The 20,659-nt window shown below is 50.6% G+C and overlaps 1 protein-coding gene across 1 annotated transcript; it reads right to left on the minus strand.

Moving 5' to 3' along the window:
- Positions 1-2,499: 2,499 nt before the first annotated feature.
- Positions 2,500-18,776, minus strand: RBBP5 (RB binding protein 5, histone lysine methyltransferase complex subunit; the record flags this gene model as incomplete). The annotated part of the gene is made up of 13 exons (XM_054294961.1): positions 18,724-18,776; positions 18,084-18,109; positions 17,060-17,232; positions 14,330-14,470; positions 12,824-12,986; positions 11,070-11,179; positions 10,824-10,943; positions 9,472-9,625; positions 9,290-9,361; positions 7,347-7,464; positions 6,431-6,500; positions 4,690-4,919; positions 2,500-2,794 (listed from the first exon to the last, which is right to left on the minus strand). Coding segments are annotated over exons 1-13 (1,691 nt in total), but the record flags the coding sequence as incomplete, so codon positions are not given.
- Between the last annotated feature and the right edge of the window lie 1,883 nt (positions 18,777-20,659).

Consider the following 20,659-nt stretch of genomic DNA (forward strand, 5'->3'; position numbering starts at 1 on the left):
AAAATGGGAAATGTAGATAAAAATGTGAAATGTAGAAAAAAAGAATGGGAATGAAGGGAAAATGGGAAATGTAGGGGGAAATAGGAAATGTAGAAAAGAAATGGGAAATGCAGGGGGAAATGGGAAATGTATAAAAAAATAGGAAATGTAAGAAAAAAATGGGAAATGTAGGGGAAAAATGGGAAATATATTTTAAAAAATGGGGAATGCAGGGGGAAAATGGGAAATGCAGGGGGAAAATGGGAGATGTATAAAAAATAGGAAATGTAAGAAAAAAAATGGGAAATGTAGGGAAAAAATGGGGAATGTATTAAAAAAAAGAAAATGTAGGGAAAAGAATGGGAAATGAAGGGGAAATGGGAAATGCAGGGAAAAATGGGAAATGTAGGAAAAAATGGGAAATGTAGGAAATAAAATAGGAAATGCAGGGGAGGGAAATGGGAAATGAAGGGAAAAAAAGGGAAATGTAGGGAAAAATGGGAAACGTATTAAAAAATGGGAAATGTATTAAAAAAATGGGAAATGTATTAAAAAAATGGGAAATGTAGGGGGAAATGGGAAATGTAGGGGAAAATGGGAAATGCTAATGTTAATTAAAAATTAAAGCTGTTTTTTTTGTGAGCAGCCCCTCCAAGATGGAAAATCCAAGGACTGGAATTCTCCTTGGAAATCCCAATTTTCACCTCCCAGGCCACGATCCTTTCTCATTTCTGTTGTTAATTATATTAATTAGCAGCAATGAAAGCAATAATTAACATGAAATTAATCATCTCCAAGCCAGCCCTGTGAGGATCCAGGTGCCATCCTTGAAAACATCCAAAAATCTTGGAAAATCCCCCAAAATTTCCCCCAAAAAGAGACAAATCCCACCCAAACCCAACCCCAGGATGCTCCTGGATGCTCCAATCCTGGATTTTTCCAGGTGGAAACATTCCCAGAGAACATTCCCAAGGTTTTCCCATCCAAAATTCCCATTCCTGGAAACAACAAAAATCAGGACAAGCAACACCAAAGAGCTGAGCACGAAGGGGAGGGGAAAAAAGGGAATAAATCACTCTGGAAATTAAAGGAATTAAAGGAATTAAAATAATTCCTGAATTCCTAAAATCCATGGCAGCAGCTGCTGGAATCAAGGAAATGCAGAATTTTGATCCATCAAATCTATTTTTGGAGCTGGGTTGTGTCCCAAGGCTGAGTTCTGGATTAAAATATTTATTAAAAAATCATAATTGCAACCAAAATTGTGTTCTCTGTGCTGGGCCTGGAGGAGCTTTTGCCCCCCCAAAAAAGGAGGAAAATTCCCCCCAAAAAGGAGGAAATTCCCCCAAAAAAGGAGGAAATTTCCAAACAAAAAAAGGAGGAAATTGGAGAATGGGAAATGTTTGAGACTCAGGGTCTCAGTAGAGGTGTCCTGTTGTGGAAGCAGCAAAATATGGCAAAAAAAAAGGGGAAAATTTGAATTTTTGCCTATTTGCAGCAATTGTGAAGGAGGAAAATCCCAAATTTCTCCTGCAAAAATCCCAAATTTTTCCCTCTGTGCAGCCACTGGAGTTTAAATTGGAATTAAACTGGAATTAAAGTGGAATTCAAGGGCTGCAGCACAGCTGGGAACAGGAAATGCAGCTCCTGGATTTTACCCCATGGGTTTTTTTCAATAAATTATTTTTGATGCTCCTTTTCCTCCCAAAAATCAACTAAAATCCAGGTATTTTATAATTTCTACAGGAGCTGAGGGAAGGAATTGAATTATTGAAAATAATTTTAATTTAGGAACATCTCAGCACCAAAAAACTGTGGAATCCTTCATTTTCCCCCGAAATATTTTGTGATTTCTGCAGGAGCTGAGGGAAGGAACTGAAGTAATCAAACCAATTAAAATAATGCGAATTTAGGAACAGTTCAACACCACAAAACTGTGGAATCCTTCATTTTTCCCCCCAAATATTTCCTGATTTCTGCAGAAGCAGAGGGAAGGAATTAAACCAATTAAACCAATTAAAATAATTTGAATTTAGGACCACCACAAAACTGTGGAATCCTTCGTTTTCCCCTCAAAGTATTCCCTGATTTCTGCAGGAGTTGAGGGAAGAAATTAAAGCAATGAAAAAAATTTTAATTTAGGAACAGCTCAACACCACAAAACTGCAGAATCCTTCGTTTTTTTCCCCCAAAATATTTTGTGATTTCTGCAGGAGCTGAGGGAAAGAATTAAACCAAATAAAATAATTTCAATTTAGGACCACCTCAACACCACAAAACTGCAGAATCCTTCATTTTCCTGAAGGATTTATTAATATCAACTAAAATATTTCCCGACTTCTGCAGGATCTGAGGGGAAAAATTAAAGCAATTAAACCAATCAAAATAATTTGAATTTAGGGCCACCTCAACACCACAAACACCCAGCACACAGAAATCACCCCATCCATTTTCCCACGCGCAGAACTCGATTTTATTCCAATTTCTCATTCAAAAAAACCCAAAAAACCCCAATTTTGCCTCTCCTTGCCAGCAGCTGAGCGGGGAGGGAGGAATTTGGGGAGCTCTAAGGATGAGGGGTGACAAAGCAAAGCCACCAGGGAGGTGACGCTGTCCTTACCTGTCAGGGGCTGGCCCAGCTCCGCCTGCACTTTACCCTTGGCTGCTCCTTCCAGAGGTAAAGCACCTCTGTCCCCTTTGTAGAGTTTCGGTTTAAATGGAGAATCTTTGTCTTTACCTTTTGATCCTTTGGGCCTGCCCGCCTGCTTCTTCTTGGATTTACCGTCGCCCTTCACGCCCAGCAGCGGGTGCACCTCTGGGGAGGCGGAAATTGGGGTTTGGGGTGAGTTGAAATGCTGAAATGTTGGGATCAGATCCCTCTCAAGGCCCCAAATCCCTGAAATCCTGATCAGATCTCTCCGAATGCCCTTGGGATCAGATCCTTCCCAACACCCCAAAAGGCTCAGGATCAGATCCCTCCAAATGCCCCAAACCCCTTGGGACTGGATCCCTCTGAATGCCACAAAACCCCTGGGATCAGATCCCTCCCAAACCCCAAATCCCTTGGGATCAGATCCTTCCCAAAACCCCAAAACCCTTGGGGATTGGATCCCTCCCAAAACCTCAAACCCCTCAGGACCAGATCCCTCCCAATGCCCTAAAACCCTTGGGCATCAGATCCCTTCCAAAACCCCTGGAAAAAGACCCCTCCCAAAATCCCAAACCCCTCAGGATCAATCGCCCAACACACCAAACCCCTCAGGATCAACCCCCAACACCCCAAACCCCTCAGGATCAGATCCCAACACTCCCAAACCCCTCAGGATCAGATCCCAACACCCCAAACCCCTCAGGATCAGACCCCAACACCCCAAACCCCTCAGGATCAACCCCCAACAACACCCCAAACCCCTCAGGATCAGACCCCAACACCCCAAACCCCCTCAGGATCAACCCCCAAAACCCCAAACCCCTCAGGATCAGACCCCAACACCCCAAACCCCCTCAGGATCAACCCCCAACACCCCAAACCCCTCAGGATCAGACCCCAATCACCCCAAACCCCTCAGGATCAACCCCCAACACCCCAAACCCCTCAGGATCAACCGCCCAACACCCCAAACCCCTCAGGATCAACCCCCAACACCCCAAACCCCTCAGGATCAACCCCCAACAACACCCCAAACCCCTCAGGATCAGACCCCAACACCCCAAACCCCCTCAGGATCAACCCCCAAAACCCCAAACCCCTCAGGATCAGACCCCAACACCCCAAACCCCCTCAGGATCAACCCCCAACACCCCAAACCCCTCAGGATCAACCCCCAACACCCCAAACCCCTCAGGATCAGACCCCAACACCCCAAACCCCTCAGGATCAGACCCCAATCACCCCAAACCCCTCAGGATCAGACCCAAATCACCCCAAACCCCTCAGGATCAACCCCCAACACCCCAAACCCCTCAGGATCAGATCCCAACACTCCCAAACCCCTCAGGATCAGACCTCTCCCAACATCCCTTGGTATCAGACCCCTCCCAATCACCCCAAACCCCTTGGGATCAACCCCCCAACACCCCAAACCCCTCAGGATCAACCCCCAACACACCAAACCCCTTGGGATCAAACCCCCAACACACCAAACCCCTCAGGATCAACCCCCAACACCCCAAACCCCTCAGGATCAGACCCCAACACCCCAAACCCCTCAGGATCAGACCCAAATCACCCCAAACCCCTCAGGATCAACCCCCAACACCCCAAACCCCTCAGGATCAGACCCCAACACCCCAAACCCCTCAGGATCAGATCCCAACACCCCAAACCCCTCAGGATCAGATCCCAACACCCCAAACCCCTCAGGATCAACCCCCAACACCCCAAACCCCTCAGGATCAGACCCCAACACCCCAAACCCCTCAGGATCAGACCCCAACACCCCAAACCCCTCAGGATCAGACCCAAATCACCCCAAACCCCTCAGGATCAACCCCCAACACCCCAAACCCCTCAGGATCAGATCCCAACACCCCAAACCCCTCAGGATCAACCCCCAACACCCCAAACCCCTCAGGATCAGCCCCCAACACCCCAAACCCCTCAGGATCAGCCCCCAACACACCAAACCCCTCAGGATCAGACCCCAACACCCCAAACCCCCTCAGGATCAACCACCCAACACCCCAAACCCTCTCCGCCCTCCCACCCACCGTCATTGGGGACTCCCTGCAGCTCGATGTTGGTGGTTTTGGGTTTTTTCTTGGGGTTCTGGGGCCCGTCCGAGGAGCCGGGCCGCTTCTTGTCGGGGCCCAGGGCGTCGTCGGGCAGCGCCCCGGGCACGGCCTCGGGCGGGGGCCCGTACGGGTTCTCCTCGGGGTCCTCCACCTCGGGGGCGATGGGCAGGTACAGCAGCGCCCGCGCGTCCTCCAGCTCCTCGTCGCTGCGGGACACACGGACAGAGGGGTTGGCGTGGGGGTTTTGGGGTTTGGGATGGGGATGGTGGGGTTTGGGATGGGAGTTTTGGGGTTTGGGATGGGAGTTTTGGGGTTTAGGATGGGAGTTTTGGGGTTTGGGGTGGGGATGGTGGGGTTTGGGATGGGAGTTTTGGGGTTTAGGATGGGAGTTTTGGGGTTTGGGGTGGGGATGGTGGGGTTTGGGATGGGAGTTTTGGGGTTTGGGATGGGTATTTTGGGGTTTGGGATGGGAGTTTTGGGGTTTAGGATGGGAGTTTTGGGGTTTAGCATGGGAGTTTTGGGGTTTGGATGGGAATTTTGGGGTTTGGGATGGGAGTTTTGGGGTTTAGCATGGGAGTTTTGGGGTTTAGCATGGGAGTTTTGGGGTTTGGATGGGAATTTTGGGATTTGGGGGAGTAGGGACAGGCAGGGTGGGGTTTGGGATGGGGATGGTGCAGTTTGGGATAGAAATTGTGGGGTTTGGGTTGAGGATGGTGGGGTTTGGGATGTGAATTTTGGGGTCTGGGACGGGAATTTTGGGATTTTGGGGGAGTGGGGACAGGCAGGGTGGGGTTTGGGATAGAAATTTTGGGGTTTGGGGTGGGGATGGCGGGGTTTGGAATGGGAATGGTCAGCAATGGGAGTTTGTGGGGTTTAGGGTGGGAGCTGGAAAGGGATGGTAGGGTTTGGGGGGGTGGTGTGGCATGGAATAGGAATTTTGGGGTTTGGAATAGGAATTTTGGGGTTTGGAATGGGGTTTGGGTAGGAATTTGTGGAGTTTGGAATGGTGTCTGGGGTGCAGACGGTGGGGTTTGGGACAGGAATTTTGAGGTTTGGAATGGGAATTTTGGGGTTTGGGGTGGGAATTTCAGGGTTTGGGGTGGGGCTTGTAATGGCATTTGGGATGGGAATTTTGGGGTTTCAGGTGGGAATTTTGGGATTTGGAACAGGAGTTTTGGGGTTTTGAGATGGAGACTGGGATGAGGTTTGCAGTTTGGAATGGGAATTTTGGCGTTTGGAATGGGGCTTGTATTGGTGTTTGGGACGGGAATTTTGGGGTTTGGAACGGAGTTTGGAATGCGAGTGGTAGGGTTTGGAACAGGAATTTTGAAGTTTGGGATGGGGTTTGGGGTGGTTTGGAACAGGAATTTTGGGGTTTGGAATGGGAATGTTGGGGTTTGGAATGAGGTTTGGAATGAGGTTTGGAATGGGGTGTGGGATGGGAATTTGGTGTTTGGGAATGGGAATTTTGGGGTTTGTAACAGGAATTTTGGGGTTTGGGATGCAAATTTTGGGGTTTGGGACAGGAATTGTGAGGTTTAGGATGAGAATTTTGGGGTTTGGAATGGGAATTTTGGGGTTTGGAATGGGAATTTTGGGGTTTGCAACAGGAATGTTTAAAGGGAATGTTGTGGAGCATAAAGGGAAGGTTCTATGGAGGTTAATTAGTGCCCATTAACGATTTTCAGGCTCAGGGTTGAACTCCAGGGCCTGGCACCTGCTGCAGAAGGCGGCGATGGGATCCACGCTGGTCACGTCCACCTCCTCATCCTCTGCAGCATCTGCACCTGGGACCAGGGAAAACGGGAATTAAAGACAGGAAAAACACCTGGGACAGCAAAAAATAACCTGGAGAATTTCCTGTCACAGCAGGAAAAAACCCCAAAAAAACCCCACTGAAATATTTCTTACTATGGCACAAAACGAGCCTAAAATAATTCACATTAAAGCACAAAACACACTTAAATATTTCCTATTAAAGCAAAAAACAAATCTAAAATGTTTCCTATTATAACACGAAACAAGCCTAAAATAATTCACATTAAAGAAAACAAATATTTCCTATTAAAGCAAAAAATAAATCTTAAATATTTCTTAATAAAACACAAACCAGACCTAAAGTAATTAATATCAAAGCCCTAAAATATTTTCTATTAAAGGAGGAAACAAATCTAAAATGTTTCTTATTAAAGCACAAAAAAAATCTAAAATATTTCCTTTTAAAGCACAATAACCTAAAATAATTCCTATTAAAGCACAAAACAAACCTAAAATATTTCCTTTTAAAGCAGAAAACCTCTAAAATAATTAATATTAAAATATTGTTAAAATCCAATTAATTAAATTATGGGAAGTGCTTTTATAGAAGTATTAATGAGGAATAATTCTCATTCCAATTATTTTTCATATTCCAGGATTTTAATTTTTTTTTCTCCTGGATTTTGGGCACCACCACGTGGCCAGGGAGGATCTCAGGGAAGCAGGGAATTCCATAGGATTTTTTGGGAATTTTTTGGGATTTTTTGAGAACTTTTTGGGGAATTTTGGGGGATTTTTTGAGAACTTTTTGGGGAATTTTGGGGGATTTTTTGAGAACTTTTTGAGAACTTTTAGGGGAATTTTTGGAGCAGCACCTGTCTGCTCTGGCTCGCTCTTATCCTCGTCCTCAATGTCAAATTCTGATTCTCTCTCCTCATATTCCACATTTTCATCCAACTCCTTGAAATCAGGGGCAAAAGCACTCCAGTTTTCCTGAAAAAATCATAAAAAATCAGTTTCAATATAAACAAACAGCATTGAATTCCTGGAATTTTGAGGAATTAAATCCTGGAGGGGTTTAAAATATAGATGGGTGAAGGAGAAAGTTGGGAATGGCTGGAATTGGGGATCTGGGAGGGTTTTTCCAACTTGATTTATTTTGTGGATCTGCAATCTTGTTGAAATACAATAAAAGCATTAAAAATTGAGGAAAATCCCATAAAAGCATTAAAAAAATCAAAGAATACACATCCACCTGAATCACCCCTGGAATTAAAGGAGGGAACAATTCCACAGAAAATGTCCCTGGGATGGAGTTTAAGGATGAACCCAAAGCTAAGCTGGAGCTTTGAGCTTGAAATCCCAAATTAAAATGAAGCAGGAAAGCCCAAAAGTGAGTTGGAATGGGAATTTTTCAAGGATTTCAACACATAAAAAATTGATTCCGGGGGGGATTATGGAATTCCAGGTGGGTTCGGGTGGAAAGGGAGCTTAAATCCCATCCCATCCCTTGGGCAGGGACACCTTCCACTATCCAAGGGTCCCATTTTATCCTTTTTATCCATTTTATCAATTTTATCCATTCTATCCACTGTCCAATCTGGCCTGAGACACCCCCAGGGATGGGGCAGTCATGGATTCTGGGAATTTGCAGGCTGGGAATGAGTCTGGAATCCTGAAATTGGGATTTTTTTAGAGAATTATGGGTTGGGTTGATTTGGAAGGGATCATCCAATCCCATGGGCAGGGACATCTCCCACCATCCCAGGGTCCCATTTTATCCATGTTTTCCATTTTATCCATTGTCCAACCCACCCTGGGACACTCCCAGGGATGGAGCAGCCACAGCTCCTCTGGGAATTCCATCCCAGCCCCTCCCAGGGATGGATTTATTCCCAAAATCTCATCCAAACCAACAGAGAATCCTGGACTGGTTTGGATTGGAAGTTTCACACTTCTCCCTAGCCCAGGCTGCTCCAACCTGGCCTGGAACACTTTCAGGGATGGAACAGCCAAAATTTCCATGGAAAAACCCCTTCCAGACCCTACTCCCAAGGGAATGAGCCCAAACCCTGACTCACCACTTGGTTCTGAACCATTAAATCCTGGAATGCTCGGGGTTGGAAGGGATCACCAGCTCCACACTTCTCCCTATCCCAGACTGCTAAAAATTGTCTGGGACACTTCCAAGGATGGAACAGCCAAAATTTCCCTGGACAAACCCATTCCAGACCCTATGCCCAAGGGATGACCCCAAAGCCTGACTGACCACTTGGTTCTGAGCCCATGAAATCCAGGACTGGTTTGGCTTGGAAGGGATCACCAGCTCCACACTTCTCCCTATCCCAGATTGCTCCAAATTGCCTGGGACACTCCCAGGGATGGAGTAGCCAAAATTTCCATGGACAAGGCTGTTCCAGACCCTATTCCCAAGGGAATGACCCCAAAGCCTCACTCAGCTCTTGGTTTTGAGCCCATTAAATCCTGGACTGGTTTGGGTTGGAAGGGATCATCAGCTCCACACTCTTCCCTATTCCAGGTTGCTCTTATCTGGCCTGGGACACTCCCAGGGATGGAACAGCCAAAATTTCACATTCCAGACCCTATTCCCAAGGGAATAACCCCAAACCCTGATTCATTACTTGGTTCTGAACCATTAAATCCTGGAATGCTTTGGGTTGGAAGAGATCACCAGCTCCACACTTTTCCCTATCCCAGGCTGCTCCAAATTGCCTGGGACACTTCCAGGGATGGAACAGCCAAAATTTCCCCATTCCAGACCCTATTCCCAAGGGAATGACCCCAAAGCCTCACTCACCACTTGGTTCTGAGCCCAGATGGAAACCACCCCGCTGGAGATGGAGGCGATGATCGGCCGCACCGGGTGCCACTGCAATCAACGAGGAGACCAAAAAAACCCCTTTAATTAGCAAACACGAGGGGCTGTGCCAGCTGGATTCCCACATCCCAGGGATCTCCAGGGGCTGGGGGGGTGCTCACTGCCACGTCCAGGAGCAGCTCCCCGCGGGTTCCGTGCAGGATCTTCACCAGGTTGCCGATGCTCTTCTCCCAGATGTAGAGCGCGTGCTGCCGCGCCGAGCCCGCCACGATGTACTCACCGTCCCCCGAGAAGCAGCACTTCTTCCAGGGGGTCCTGCAGCCAGGAAAACAGGGATGAGAATGCCTTGAGGTTTAGCATTTGTGGTTTTCAGATTCTGGGCTGCTTTTGTATTTAATTTTTTAAAATTGTTATTTATATTGAAGCTTTATGTGCATCCCCTGAGAATGGGGGCAGCACTTCTTCCAGGGGGTCCTGCAGCCAGGAAACAGGGTGGGATGGGTCAGGTTTTATCTTTTATGGTTTTCAGATTCCGGGCTGATTTTACATTTAATTTTTAAAAATTATTATTATTTATATTTAAGCTTTATATCCATCCCCCGAGAAGCAGCACTTCTTCCAGGGGGTCCTACAGCCAGGAAAACAGGGATGAGAATGCCTTGAGAGTTTTATCTTTTATGGTTTTCAGATTTCGGGCTGTTCTTATATTTAAGGGGGATTTTTTGTGGCTTTTTTTTTTTTTCGTTGTTTGCTTGGGGTTTTTTATTATTTATATTTAAGCTTTAAATTTTACATTTTATAAAATACAATAACAGCTTTTATATTTTATATTTTTAGCTTTTATATTTTTCAGATTCTGTGCCTCAGGTTTTAGCTTTTGTATTTCTCAGATTCTTCTCCAAACTCCTCTCTCGCGATCCTCCCCTGTCCCCAGGCTCCTCTCCACACCCCTCAGCTGTCCCGTCCCCAGGCCCTGCCCTGTCCCCAGGCTGTCCCCAGGCTGTCCCCACCTGTTGGCCAGGTCCTGCAGTTTCTGCATGGGCTCGGGCTCGCCATCCCCATGCCCTGCTCTGTCCCCAGCCCTGTCCCCATGTCCTGCCCCATCCTGAGGCCCTGCCCTATCCCCATGTCCCTGCCCTGTCCCCAGGCTGTCCCCAGGCCCTGTCCTGTCCCCACCTGTTGACCAGGTCCTGCAGTTTCTGCATGGGCTCGGGCTCGCCATCCCCATGCCCTGCTCTGTCCCCAGCCCTGTCCCCATGTCCTGCCCCATCCTGTGGCCCTGCCCTATCCCCATGTCCCTGCCCTGTCCCCAGGCTGTGACCAGGCCCTGTCCTGTCCCCAGGCCCTGCCCTGTCCCCAGCTGTCCCCACCTGTTGACCAGGTCCTGCAGTTTCTGCATGGGCTCGGGCTTGCCATCCCCATGCTGTCCCCATGCCCCTGCCCTGTCCCCAGCTGTTCCCAGGCCCTGCCCTGTCCCCAGGCTGTCCCCAGGGCTGTCCCAGGCTGTCCCCACCTGTTGACCAGGTCCTGCAGTTTCTGCATGGGCTCGGGCTCGCCGTCGCGGCCGCAGGTCAGGATCTCCCGCCCGTCGTAGACGCGGATGATGCGGTCGGCCGTGTTGATCAGGAAACAGCTGCACCAAAACGGGGACAAATCAATGAAAAACCAATCAATCAATCAATTACAAATCCTGACCTGTGGGAGAATTGGGGGGTTTGAGGAGCTCTCTGCAGTTTTGGGGTGCCCCCGGGGCGCTCACCTCCCTTTGCGGGCGAACTCGATGGATTTAATGGCCGTGGTGTTGCTGGTCCCTGTGGTCACTCTGAAGGAAGCAACAAGATCCTGAGTGTCTGTTTTTAAGACCAAGATCTGAAGATTGAGCAGACAGAGAACAATCAGTGGCTTCACCTGCAACAGAACCCTGGGAGCCCACCCGGGGACGCTGCAGGAGCTGCTGAGACAGAAAGGCCAGGGAAACATCCCAAAAATGTGTCAGAACCAAAGTCAAAGATCCCAGAATCCCTGAGGTTGGAAAACTCCTCAAGCAGTCCCTCACCTGTTCCCCAAACCCTGCAGCCATCCCTGTTCCCCAAAGCCATCCCTGTGCCTGTCCCTATTTCCCAAAGCCTTCCTTGTGCACCTCACCTGCTCCTCAAATCTATTCCTCTTCCTCAAACTCATCCCTGTGCCCCATATCCATTTCTGCTCCCCAAATCCATCCCTGTGCCCCTCACCTTTCCCCCAAATCTATTCCTGCTCCCCAAATCCCTCTCTGCCTCTCACTGTTCCCCAAACCCTTCCCTGTGCCCCTCACCTGTTCTCCAAATCCATTCTGGTTCCCAAACCCAAACCTGTGACTGTCTCTCTTCCACAAACCCAAACCCGTGGTCCTCACTGTTCCCCAAATCCATTCCTGCCCCTCAAACTCATCCCTGTGCCCCAAATCCATCACCTGTTCCCCAAATTCCTCCCTGTGCCCCTCACCTGTTCTCCAAACCCATCTCTGTTCCCAAACCTAAACCTGTGACTGTCTCTGTTCCCCAAACCCCTCCCCGTGCCCCTGGCTGTTCCCCAAACCCATTCTAGCTCCCCAAACCCATCCCTGTGCCCCTCATTGCTCCCCAAATCCCTCCCTGTGCCCCTCACTGCTCCCCAAACCCCTCTCTGTGCCCCTCACTGCTCCCCAAACCCCTCTCTGTGCCCCTCAAACCCCTCTCCACATCCCTCACTCCTCCCCAAACCCCTCTCCATGCCCCTCATTGCTCCCCAAACCCCTCCCTGTGCCCCTCACTGCTCCCTAAACCCATCCCTGTGCCCCTCAAACCCCTCTCCACATCCCTCACTCCTCCCCAAACCCCTCTCTGTGCCCCTCACTGCTCCCTAAACCCATCCCTGTGCCCCTCACTGCTCCCCAAACCCCTCCCTGTGCCCCTCAAACCCCTCTCTGTGCCCCTCATTGCTCCCCAAACCCATCCCTGTGCCCCTCACTGCTCCCCAAACCCCTCCCTGTGCCCCTCAAACCCCTCCCTGTGCCCCTCACTGCTCCCCAAACCCCTCTCTGTGCCCCTCACTGCTCCCCAAACCCATCCCTGTGCCCCTCACTGCTCCCCAAAGCCCTCCCTGTGCCCCTCACTGCTCCCCAAACCCCTCCCTGTGCCCCTCACTGCTCCCCAAACCCCTCCCTGTGCCCCTCAAACCCCTCTCTGTGCCCCTCATTGCTCCCCAAACCCATCCCTGTGCCCCTCACTGCTCCCCAAACCCCTCCCTGTGCCCCTCAAACCCCTCCCTGTGCCCCTCACTGCTCCCCAAACCCCTCCCTGTGCCCCTCACCCCTCGAGGTGCCCCATCCCCACCCTGGGCACTCAGCGCCACCCCCAGAGACGCAGACCCCAAACCCCCCTGGGCCCCCCCAACCCCTGACCCCCCATTCCCAGGAGGAATTCCCGCTGCTGCCCAGCCTGGCCCTGCCCTGGGGGCAGCCAGGGGTGCCCAGAGGGCCGGGCAGGGGCTGACCTTGCCCTTGGCATTGCCAGTGTAGATGTATTCCCCGCGGCGGTCGAACGAGGCCACCACGTTGAGGTCGGAGTCGTCGTCCACGGGCAGCACCACGTGCTTGGAGTCTGACAGGGTCAGCATCACCGGCGCCGACTTCATGGGGCACACCAGCACCCTGTTCCTGAAACAGCAGCACAAGGTGGGAATTCCTGCCTCCTTTGGGAAGGGATTCCATGGTTAGAGATAAAAAAGATCGACCTGGATTGAGGAATATTTTGGAAAAGGATTTCCAGCAAAAAGAGCACTGAGCTGGATTGAGGAATTGAGGAAATCTTGGGAAGGGTTTCCATGGTTAGAGCAAAACAAGCATGGAGGTGGATCGAGGAATTCAGATTTTGGGAAGGGTTTCCATGTTTAGAGCTAGAAAAGCATGGAGGTGGATTGAGGAATTCAGATCTTGGGAAGGGGCCTTCCATGGCTAGAGCAAAACAAAGCATGGAGGTGGATTGAGGAACTCAGGATATCTTGGGAAGGGTTTCTATGTTTAGAGCAAAAAAAGCATCAAGTTGGATCAAGGAATTCAGAATATCTTGGAAAAGGATTTCCAGCAAAAAGAGCACTGAGCTGGATTGAGGAATACAGGATATATTGGGAAGGGTTTCCATGGTTAGAACTAAAAAGCGTGGAGGTGGATCAAGGAATATCTTGGAAAAGGATTCCCAGCAAAAAAAGCACCAAACTGGATAAAGGAATTCAGGATATTTCTGTTTCTATGTTGTTTTATCCTTAGTACTTAGACAGCAAAATGATGTGAAGTTCAGCTCTACTTTAACTTCCTTTTCTTCCCTGAGTTTGTGCAGGAATTTTAAACCCAAGGACACATTCCCACACTGATTTCCAAGAGTTCCCTCCCATCCCAACCCTCCAAAAAACCCAACCCCAACACAACCCCCCAGACCCAAAAACTTAAAAAACCACAAGAAAACCCCAAAATCAGCGGTTCCACCCCACTGGGAGCACCCCAGTCCCTCCCCATGGCACTTACAGCTCCCAGGGGTGGTACCGGACCTTGAGTCCAGTACCAGATCAACAATTCCACTTGGAAAACCACAAGAAAACCCCAAAATCAGCAGTTCCACCCCACTGGGAGCATCCCAGTCCCCTCCTAGGTTACTTACTCGTCCCGGGGTAAGTACCAGACCAACAATTCCACTTGGAAAACCACAAGAAAACCCCAAAATCAGCAGTTTCACCCCACTGGGAGCATCCCAGTTCTTTCCCAGGGCACTTACTGGTCCCGGACCAACAATTCCAGTTGGAAACCACAAGAAAACCCCAAAATCAGCGGTTCCACCCTACTGGGAGCATCCCAGTCCCTCCCCATGGCACTTACTGGTCCTGGGGGTGGTACTGAACTTTGAGTCCAGTACCAGACCAACAATTCCACTTAAAAACCACAAGAAAATGTCAAAATCAGCGGTTCCATCCCACTGGGAGCATCCCAGTCCTTCCCAGGGCACTTACTGGTCCCGGGGGTGGTACTGGACCTTGAGGATGGGCGAGGGGAAGCGGAACCTCTGGTCACAGTCCCCGGACAGCACGTCCCACTGCGACACGATGTTGTCGGTGGAGGCGCTGACCAGCTTGTGCCCATCGCGGCTCCAGCTGCAGAATGCACAGAAATGTTAGTCCTTAAAGGTTATGGGGAGGAAAGGGGTTCAGGGAATGCACAGAAAGGTTATTCCTTAAAGGTTATGGGGGAAAAGGGGCCCAGGGAATGCACAGAAAGGTTATTCCTTGAAGGTTATGGGGGAAAGGGGCTCAGGGAATGCACAGAAATGTTATTCCTTAAAGGTTATGGGGAGGAAAGGGGTTCAGGGAATGCACAGAAAGGTTATTCCTTAAAGGTTATGGGGGAAAAGGGGCTCAGGGAATGCACAGAAAGGTTATTCCTTAAAGGTTATGGGGGAAAAGGGGCTCAGGGAATGCACAGAAATGTTATTCCTTGAAGGTTATGGGGAAAAGGGGGTCAGGGAATGCACAGAAATGTTATTCCTTAAAGGTTATGGGGAGGAAAGGGGTTCAGGGAATGTACAGAAAGGTTATTCCTTAAAGGTTATGGGGGAAAAGGGGGTCAGGGAATGCACAGAAAGGTTATTCCTTAAAGGTTATGGGGGAAAAGGGGCTCAGGGAATGCACAGAAATGTTATTCCTTAAAGGTTATGGGGAGGAAAGGGGTTCAGGGAATGCACAGAAAGGTTATTCCTTAAAGGTTATGGGGGAAAAGGGGCTCAGGGAATGCACAGAAATGTTATTCCTTAAAGGTTAGGGGGTAAAGGGGTTCAGGGAATGCACAGAAATGTTATTCCTTGAAGGTTATGGGGGAAAGGGGCTCAGGGAATGCACAGAAATGTTATTCCTTAAAGGTTATGGGGAGGAAAGGGGTTCAGGGAATGCACAGAAATGTTATTCCTTAAAGGTTATGGGGGAAAAGGGGCTCAGGGAATGCACAGAAATGTTATTCCTTAAAGGTTATGGGGAGGAAAGGGGTTCAGGGAATGCACAGAAATGTTATTCCTTGAAGGTTATGGGGAGGAAAGGGGCTCAGGGAATGCACAGAAATGTTATTCCTTAAAGGTTATGGGGAGGAAAGGGGTTCAGGGAATGCACAGAAATGTTATTCCTTAAAGGTTATGGGGAGGAAAGGGGCTCAGGGAATGCACAGAAATGTTATTCCTTAAAGGTTAGGGGGTAAAGGGGTTCAGGGAATGCACAGAAATGTTATTCCTTAAAGGTTATGGGGTAAAAGGGGTTCAGGGAATGCACAGAAATGTTATTCCTTAAAGGTTATGGGGAGGAAAGGGGTTCAGGGAATGTACAGAAAGGTTATTCCTTGAAGGTTATGGGGGAAAAGGGGCTCAGGGAATGCACAGAAATGTTATTCCTTAAAGGTGGGCAGAGGGGAAAAAGAGCCCAGGGAAAAGTTATTCCTTAAAGGGGTCCAACAGAGCCAGGAGGGAAACGAGCTCAGGGAATTCCCAATAGTTATTCCTTAATGGGCAGGGGGAAAAGGAGCTCAGGGAATTCCCAATAAGTTATTCATTAAAGGGCAGAGGGGGAAAGGAGCCCAGGGAATTCCCAACAGTTATTCCTTAAAGGGATCCAATGCGGGAAGGGGGAAAGGAGCTCAGGGAATTCCCAATAAAGCTATTTCTTACAGGAATCAAACACAGCCAGGGGAAAAGGAGCTCAGGGAATTCCCAAAAAAGTTATTCCTTGAAAGGCTCAAATGCAGGCAGGGGGAAAAGAAGCTGGGGACTCCATGGGGATTCCAGGGGAATTCCATGGGGATTCCAGCAGATTCCCACAGTTCCTGGGCTCTGCTCACCAGAGGGAGCAGACGGGGTGGATGCGGGATTTTTGGGATGTGGGTTTTTGGGATTTCTGTGATTTTTGGGATCCCAGCTCACCATAGGGAGCAGACGGGGTGGATGTGGGTTTTTTGGGATTTCTGGGATTCCCAGCTCACCATAGGGAGCACACGGGGTGGATGTGGGTTTTTAGGGGAATTTTGGGATCCCAGCTCACCATAGGGAGCACACGGGGTGGATGTGGTTTTTGGGGATGTGGGATTGTTGGGATTTTTGGGATCCCAGCTCACCATATGGAGGAGACGGGGTGGATGTGGGTTTTTTGGGATTTCTGGGATTCCCAGCTCACCATAGGGAGCACACGGGGTGGATGTGGGATTTTTGGGATTTCTGGGATTCCCAGCTCACCATAGGGAGCACATGGGGTGGATGTGGGATTGCTGGGATGTGGGTTTTTTGGGATTTCTGGGATTCCCAGCTCACCACAGGGAGCGCACGAGGTGGATGTGGGTTTTTGGGGAATTTTGGGATTCCAGTTCACCAGAGAGAGCACACGGGGTGGATGTGGGATTGCTGGGATGTGGAATTGGTGGGATGTGGGTTTTTTGGGATTTCTGGGATTCCCAGCTCACCATAGGGAGCACACGGGGTGGATGTGGGTTTTTAGGGAATTTTGGGATCCCAGCTCACCATAGGGAGCAGACGGGGTGGATGTGGGATTTTTGGGATTTCTGGGATTCCCAGCTCACCATAGGGAGCACATGGGGTGGATGTGGGATTGCTGGGATGTGGGTTTTTTGGGATTTCTGGGATTCCCAGCTCACCATAGGGAGCACACGGGGTGGATGTGGGTTTTTTGGGATTTCTGGGATTCCCAGCTCACCAGAGGGAGCACACGGGGTGGATGTGGGCGCTGATGATCTTGGCGATGCCGCGCGTCAGGAAGTCCCAGATGACGATGCGCCCGTCGTTGCAGCCCACGGCCAGCAGCGTGCCCCAGCGGTTGAAGGTGCACGTCAGAGCCATGCTGATACAGTCCAGGGTCCCGTCAGCCTCCTGGGGGACAGCACGGGGACAGTGTGGGGACAACACAGAGACAGTGTGGGGACAGTGCAGGGAAGGTGGAGACAGGGTGGGGACAGTGTGGGGACAATGTGGGGACAGTGGGGACAGTGCAGGGACAGGGTGGGGACAGCACAGGCAGTGTGGGGAGAGCATGGGGGACAGGGTGGGGACAATGCAGGACAGTGCGGGGACAGTGTGGGGGAGAGTGTGGGGACAGCGCAGGCAGTGCAGGGACAGCACAGGGACATTGAGGGACAGTGTGGGGATAGCGTTGGGACAGTGCAAGGACAGTGCGGTAACAGCGTGAGGACAGCATGGGACGGTGCAGAGGACAGTGTGGGCAGTGTGGGGACAGGGTAAAGACAGTGCGGGGACAGCACGGGGACATTGAGGGGTCAATGGGAACAGGGTAGGGACAGTGGGGACAGTGTGGGGATAGCACGGGGACAGCGCGGGGGGACAGCGCAGGGACAGCGCAGGGAGTGTGGGGACAGTGAGGGGACACCATGGGGACAGCGCGGGGACAGCGCCCAGGCAGGATCCATCAGACACAGTGACATTCAGTGAGACCCAGCCAGACAAGCTCAGACTCAGTAAGACCCGGTCTGTCTGAGCCAGACCCAGTCCAGCCCACTCAGACCCTGCTGGACTCGCTCAGACCTGGCCAGAACCGATCAGACACCCAGTTAGACCCGGTCAAGCCCAGTTAGACCCGGGCAGTCTTGCTCAGACCCAGCTGGACCCGCTCAGCCCCGCTCATTCTCCGTCAGCCCCGCTCAGCCCCGGCTCAGGCCGCCCCCACCGGGGGATGCTCGGGGGATGCCCGGGGGCAGCGCCGTTACCTCGGGGTAGTTCTGGCCGAAGGACTCTGCGGAGGAACGGGAAAGCGGCGGCTGAGCGAGAGGCGGCCCCGCCGAGCCTGCCCGGCTCCCCCGCCCCGCTCCGGTACCGGCACCGGCCACCCCCCATTCCCGGTGCCGCCGCTGCCGGCCCCAGCCCAGCCCCGCTCCCGGTGCCGCCCCAGCTCCCTCCTCATTCCCATTCCCAGCCGCGCCTCCTCCGCTCCCGTTCGCACCGGGCAGCTCCAGGTTCGTGGTGCCGCCGTCCCGCCCCCGCCGTTCCCCATTCCCTCTCCGCTGCCATTCCCGCCGCCTCCGGTCCCGCAGTGCCCGTTCCCGTTCCCTATTCCCACTCCCGCTCCCCGTTCCCTCTCCCGCTCCCCTACCCGCTCCGGTTCCCATTCCCCCTCCCGTTCCCGCTCCCTCTCCCCATTCTTGTTCCCGTTCCCATTCCCGTTCCTTCTCCTGTTCCCATTCCCCGTTCTCCCTCCCGCTCCGGTTCCCCGTTCCCATTCCCCCTCCCATTCCCGTTCCCGTCCCCTCTCCCGTTCCTGTTCCCACTCCCCGTTGCCCCTCCCGCTGCGGTTCCCGCTCCCGTTCCCTCTCCCGTTCCCGCTCCCCGTTCCCATTCCGGTTCCCGCACCGAGCAGCTCCAGGTTCATCGCGCCGCCGCCGCCGCCGCTCCCGCTCCCTCCGCTCCCGTCGCCGAAGGACCCCGCGGGGGCCTGCCCGGCGCCGCGCCTCGCCGTTTGCCTGCCCAACTGCCGCTGCTTTCCCCCGCTCCCGCCGCGGCTCCCGGCGCCTCCCGGGCCGGTTCCGCCCGCCCCTCCCGACGGGCTTGGGGAGCGGCGCCGCTCGCTCCCGGTGCGGCGGCGGGGCCGGGAATGGGCGGCGGCGATCAGGCAGCGCCGCGGGCAGCCCCAGCGCGGCGCGCGGAAGGGGCCGGGTGGGGGCCGTGGCCGCGCAGGAAGGTTCCGGGAATGGGGGAGCGGTAATAAAGTAGCACCACTAATTAAATTAATGAAAATAATTTTTATTCTAATAATTAACTGAAATACCAGGGGAAAGCTGGGCCCTTGCTGGTATTGCCTGGATTTCTACTGGAAAGGACTGGCTGCTTTTGGAAAAAAGGAAAGAAAAAATAAAATTAAAGGAAAGAAAAAATAAATAAAATAAAATAAAATAAATTAAAAAATAAAAATAATAAAAATTACAAAATAAAACATAAAACATCGAACAATAAAAAATATAAAATAAAATACTAAAAATAAAGAAAAATAAAGAAAAATTAAAACAAAAATAAAATTATAAAAATATTAAAAATAAAATAATATAGAATATTAAAACTAGAGGAAAAAAAGAAATAAAATAAAATAAAATAAAATAAAATAAAATACCCCTGATTTGAGGGATAAAAAGCTGTGGAATCACCCAACACCAACTCCAGGCAGGCAGAAAAATTCCACCGGGAAATTCCCAAAAACCCAGCAGGGAATTGTGGGGGTGGAATCGCAGGCACCGAGCTCGGGCTTCACTGCTTTTCATCACTCCCGCTCCTCTGGCGCCATCCCGAGGCCATTCCCGCTTTTCCAGGGGTTTTTCCTCAGAGACATTCCTGCTTTTCCACCGGATTTCCCTAATGGCCATTCCCCAATTTCCAGAGCTTTTTTCCGAGGCCATTCTCACTTTTCCAGAAGATTTCCCCAAGGCCATTCCCATTTTCCCAGAGGATTTCCCTCAGGGCCATTCCCACTTCTCCAGAGCTTTTCCCTAAGGGCCATTCCCGTTTTCCCAGAGGTTTTCCTGAGGCCATTCCGACTTTTCCAGAGGATCTACATAAACCCACTCTGGAATGGCAGAGCAAAAAGTGGATCCATAAAATTCCCACTCTGGAGTGGCAGAAGAGGTTAAATCCATTAAAAAAACCCTCTGGAATGGCAGGAGAGGTTGGATCCATGAAAAAAAAACCACTCTGGAATGGCAGAGCAGGAATTGGATCCATAAAAACCATTCTGGGAATGCCAAAACAGGGATTGGATCCATAAAATTCCCACTCTGGAGTGGCAGAAGAGGTTAAATCCATAAAAATCCCACCCTGGGAATGCCCAAATAGGGATTGGATCCATTCTGGAATGGCAGGAGAGATTGGATCCATAAAAAAACCACTCTGGAATGGCAGGAGGGAGGATGGATCCATCCAAATCCACTCTGGGAATGCCAAAACAGGGACTGGATCCATAAAAACCCCACTCCGGAATGGCAGGAGATGTTAAATCCATAAAATTCCCACTGTGGAATGGCAGGAGAAGTTGGATCCATGAAAAAACCACTCTGGAATGCCAACAAAGGGATTGGATCCATAAAAAATCCCACTCTGGGAATGCCAAAACAGGGATTGGATCTACTCTGGATCCATAAAAACCCCCTCAGGAATGGCAGGAGAGGTTAAATCCATAAAAATCCCACATTGGAATGGCAGAAGAGAGGATGGATCCATCCAAATCCACTCTGGGAATGCCAAAACAGGGATTGGATCCATAAAACCCCCACTCTGGAATGTCAGGAGAGTTTAGATCCAT

This window comes from Melozone crissalis, unplaced genomic scaffold, assembly GCF_028551555.1.
Source record: "Melozone crissalis strain CALT ecotype California unplaced genomic scaffold, PUWL_Pcris_2 ptg000424l_1, whole genome shotgun sequence".
NCBI classification, from domain to species: Eukaryota; Metazoa; Chordata; class Aves; order Passeriformes; family Passerellidae; genus Melozone; species Melozone crissalis.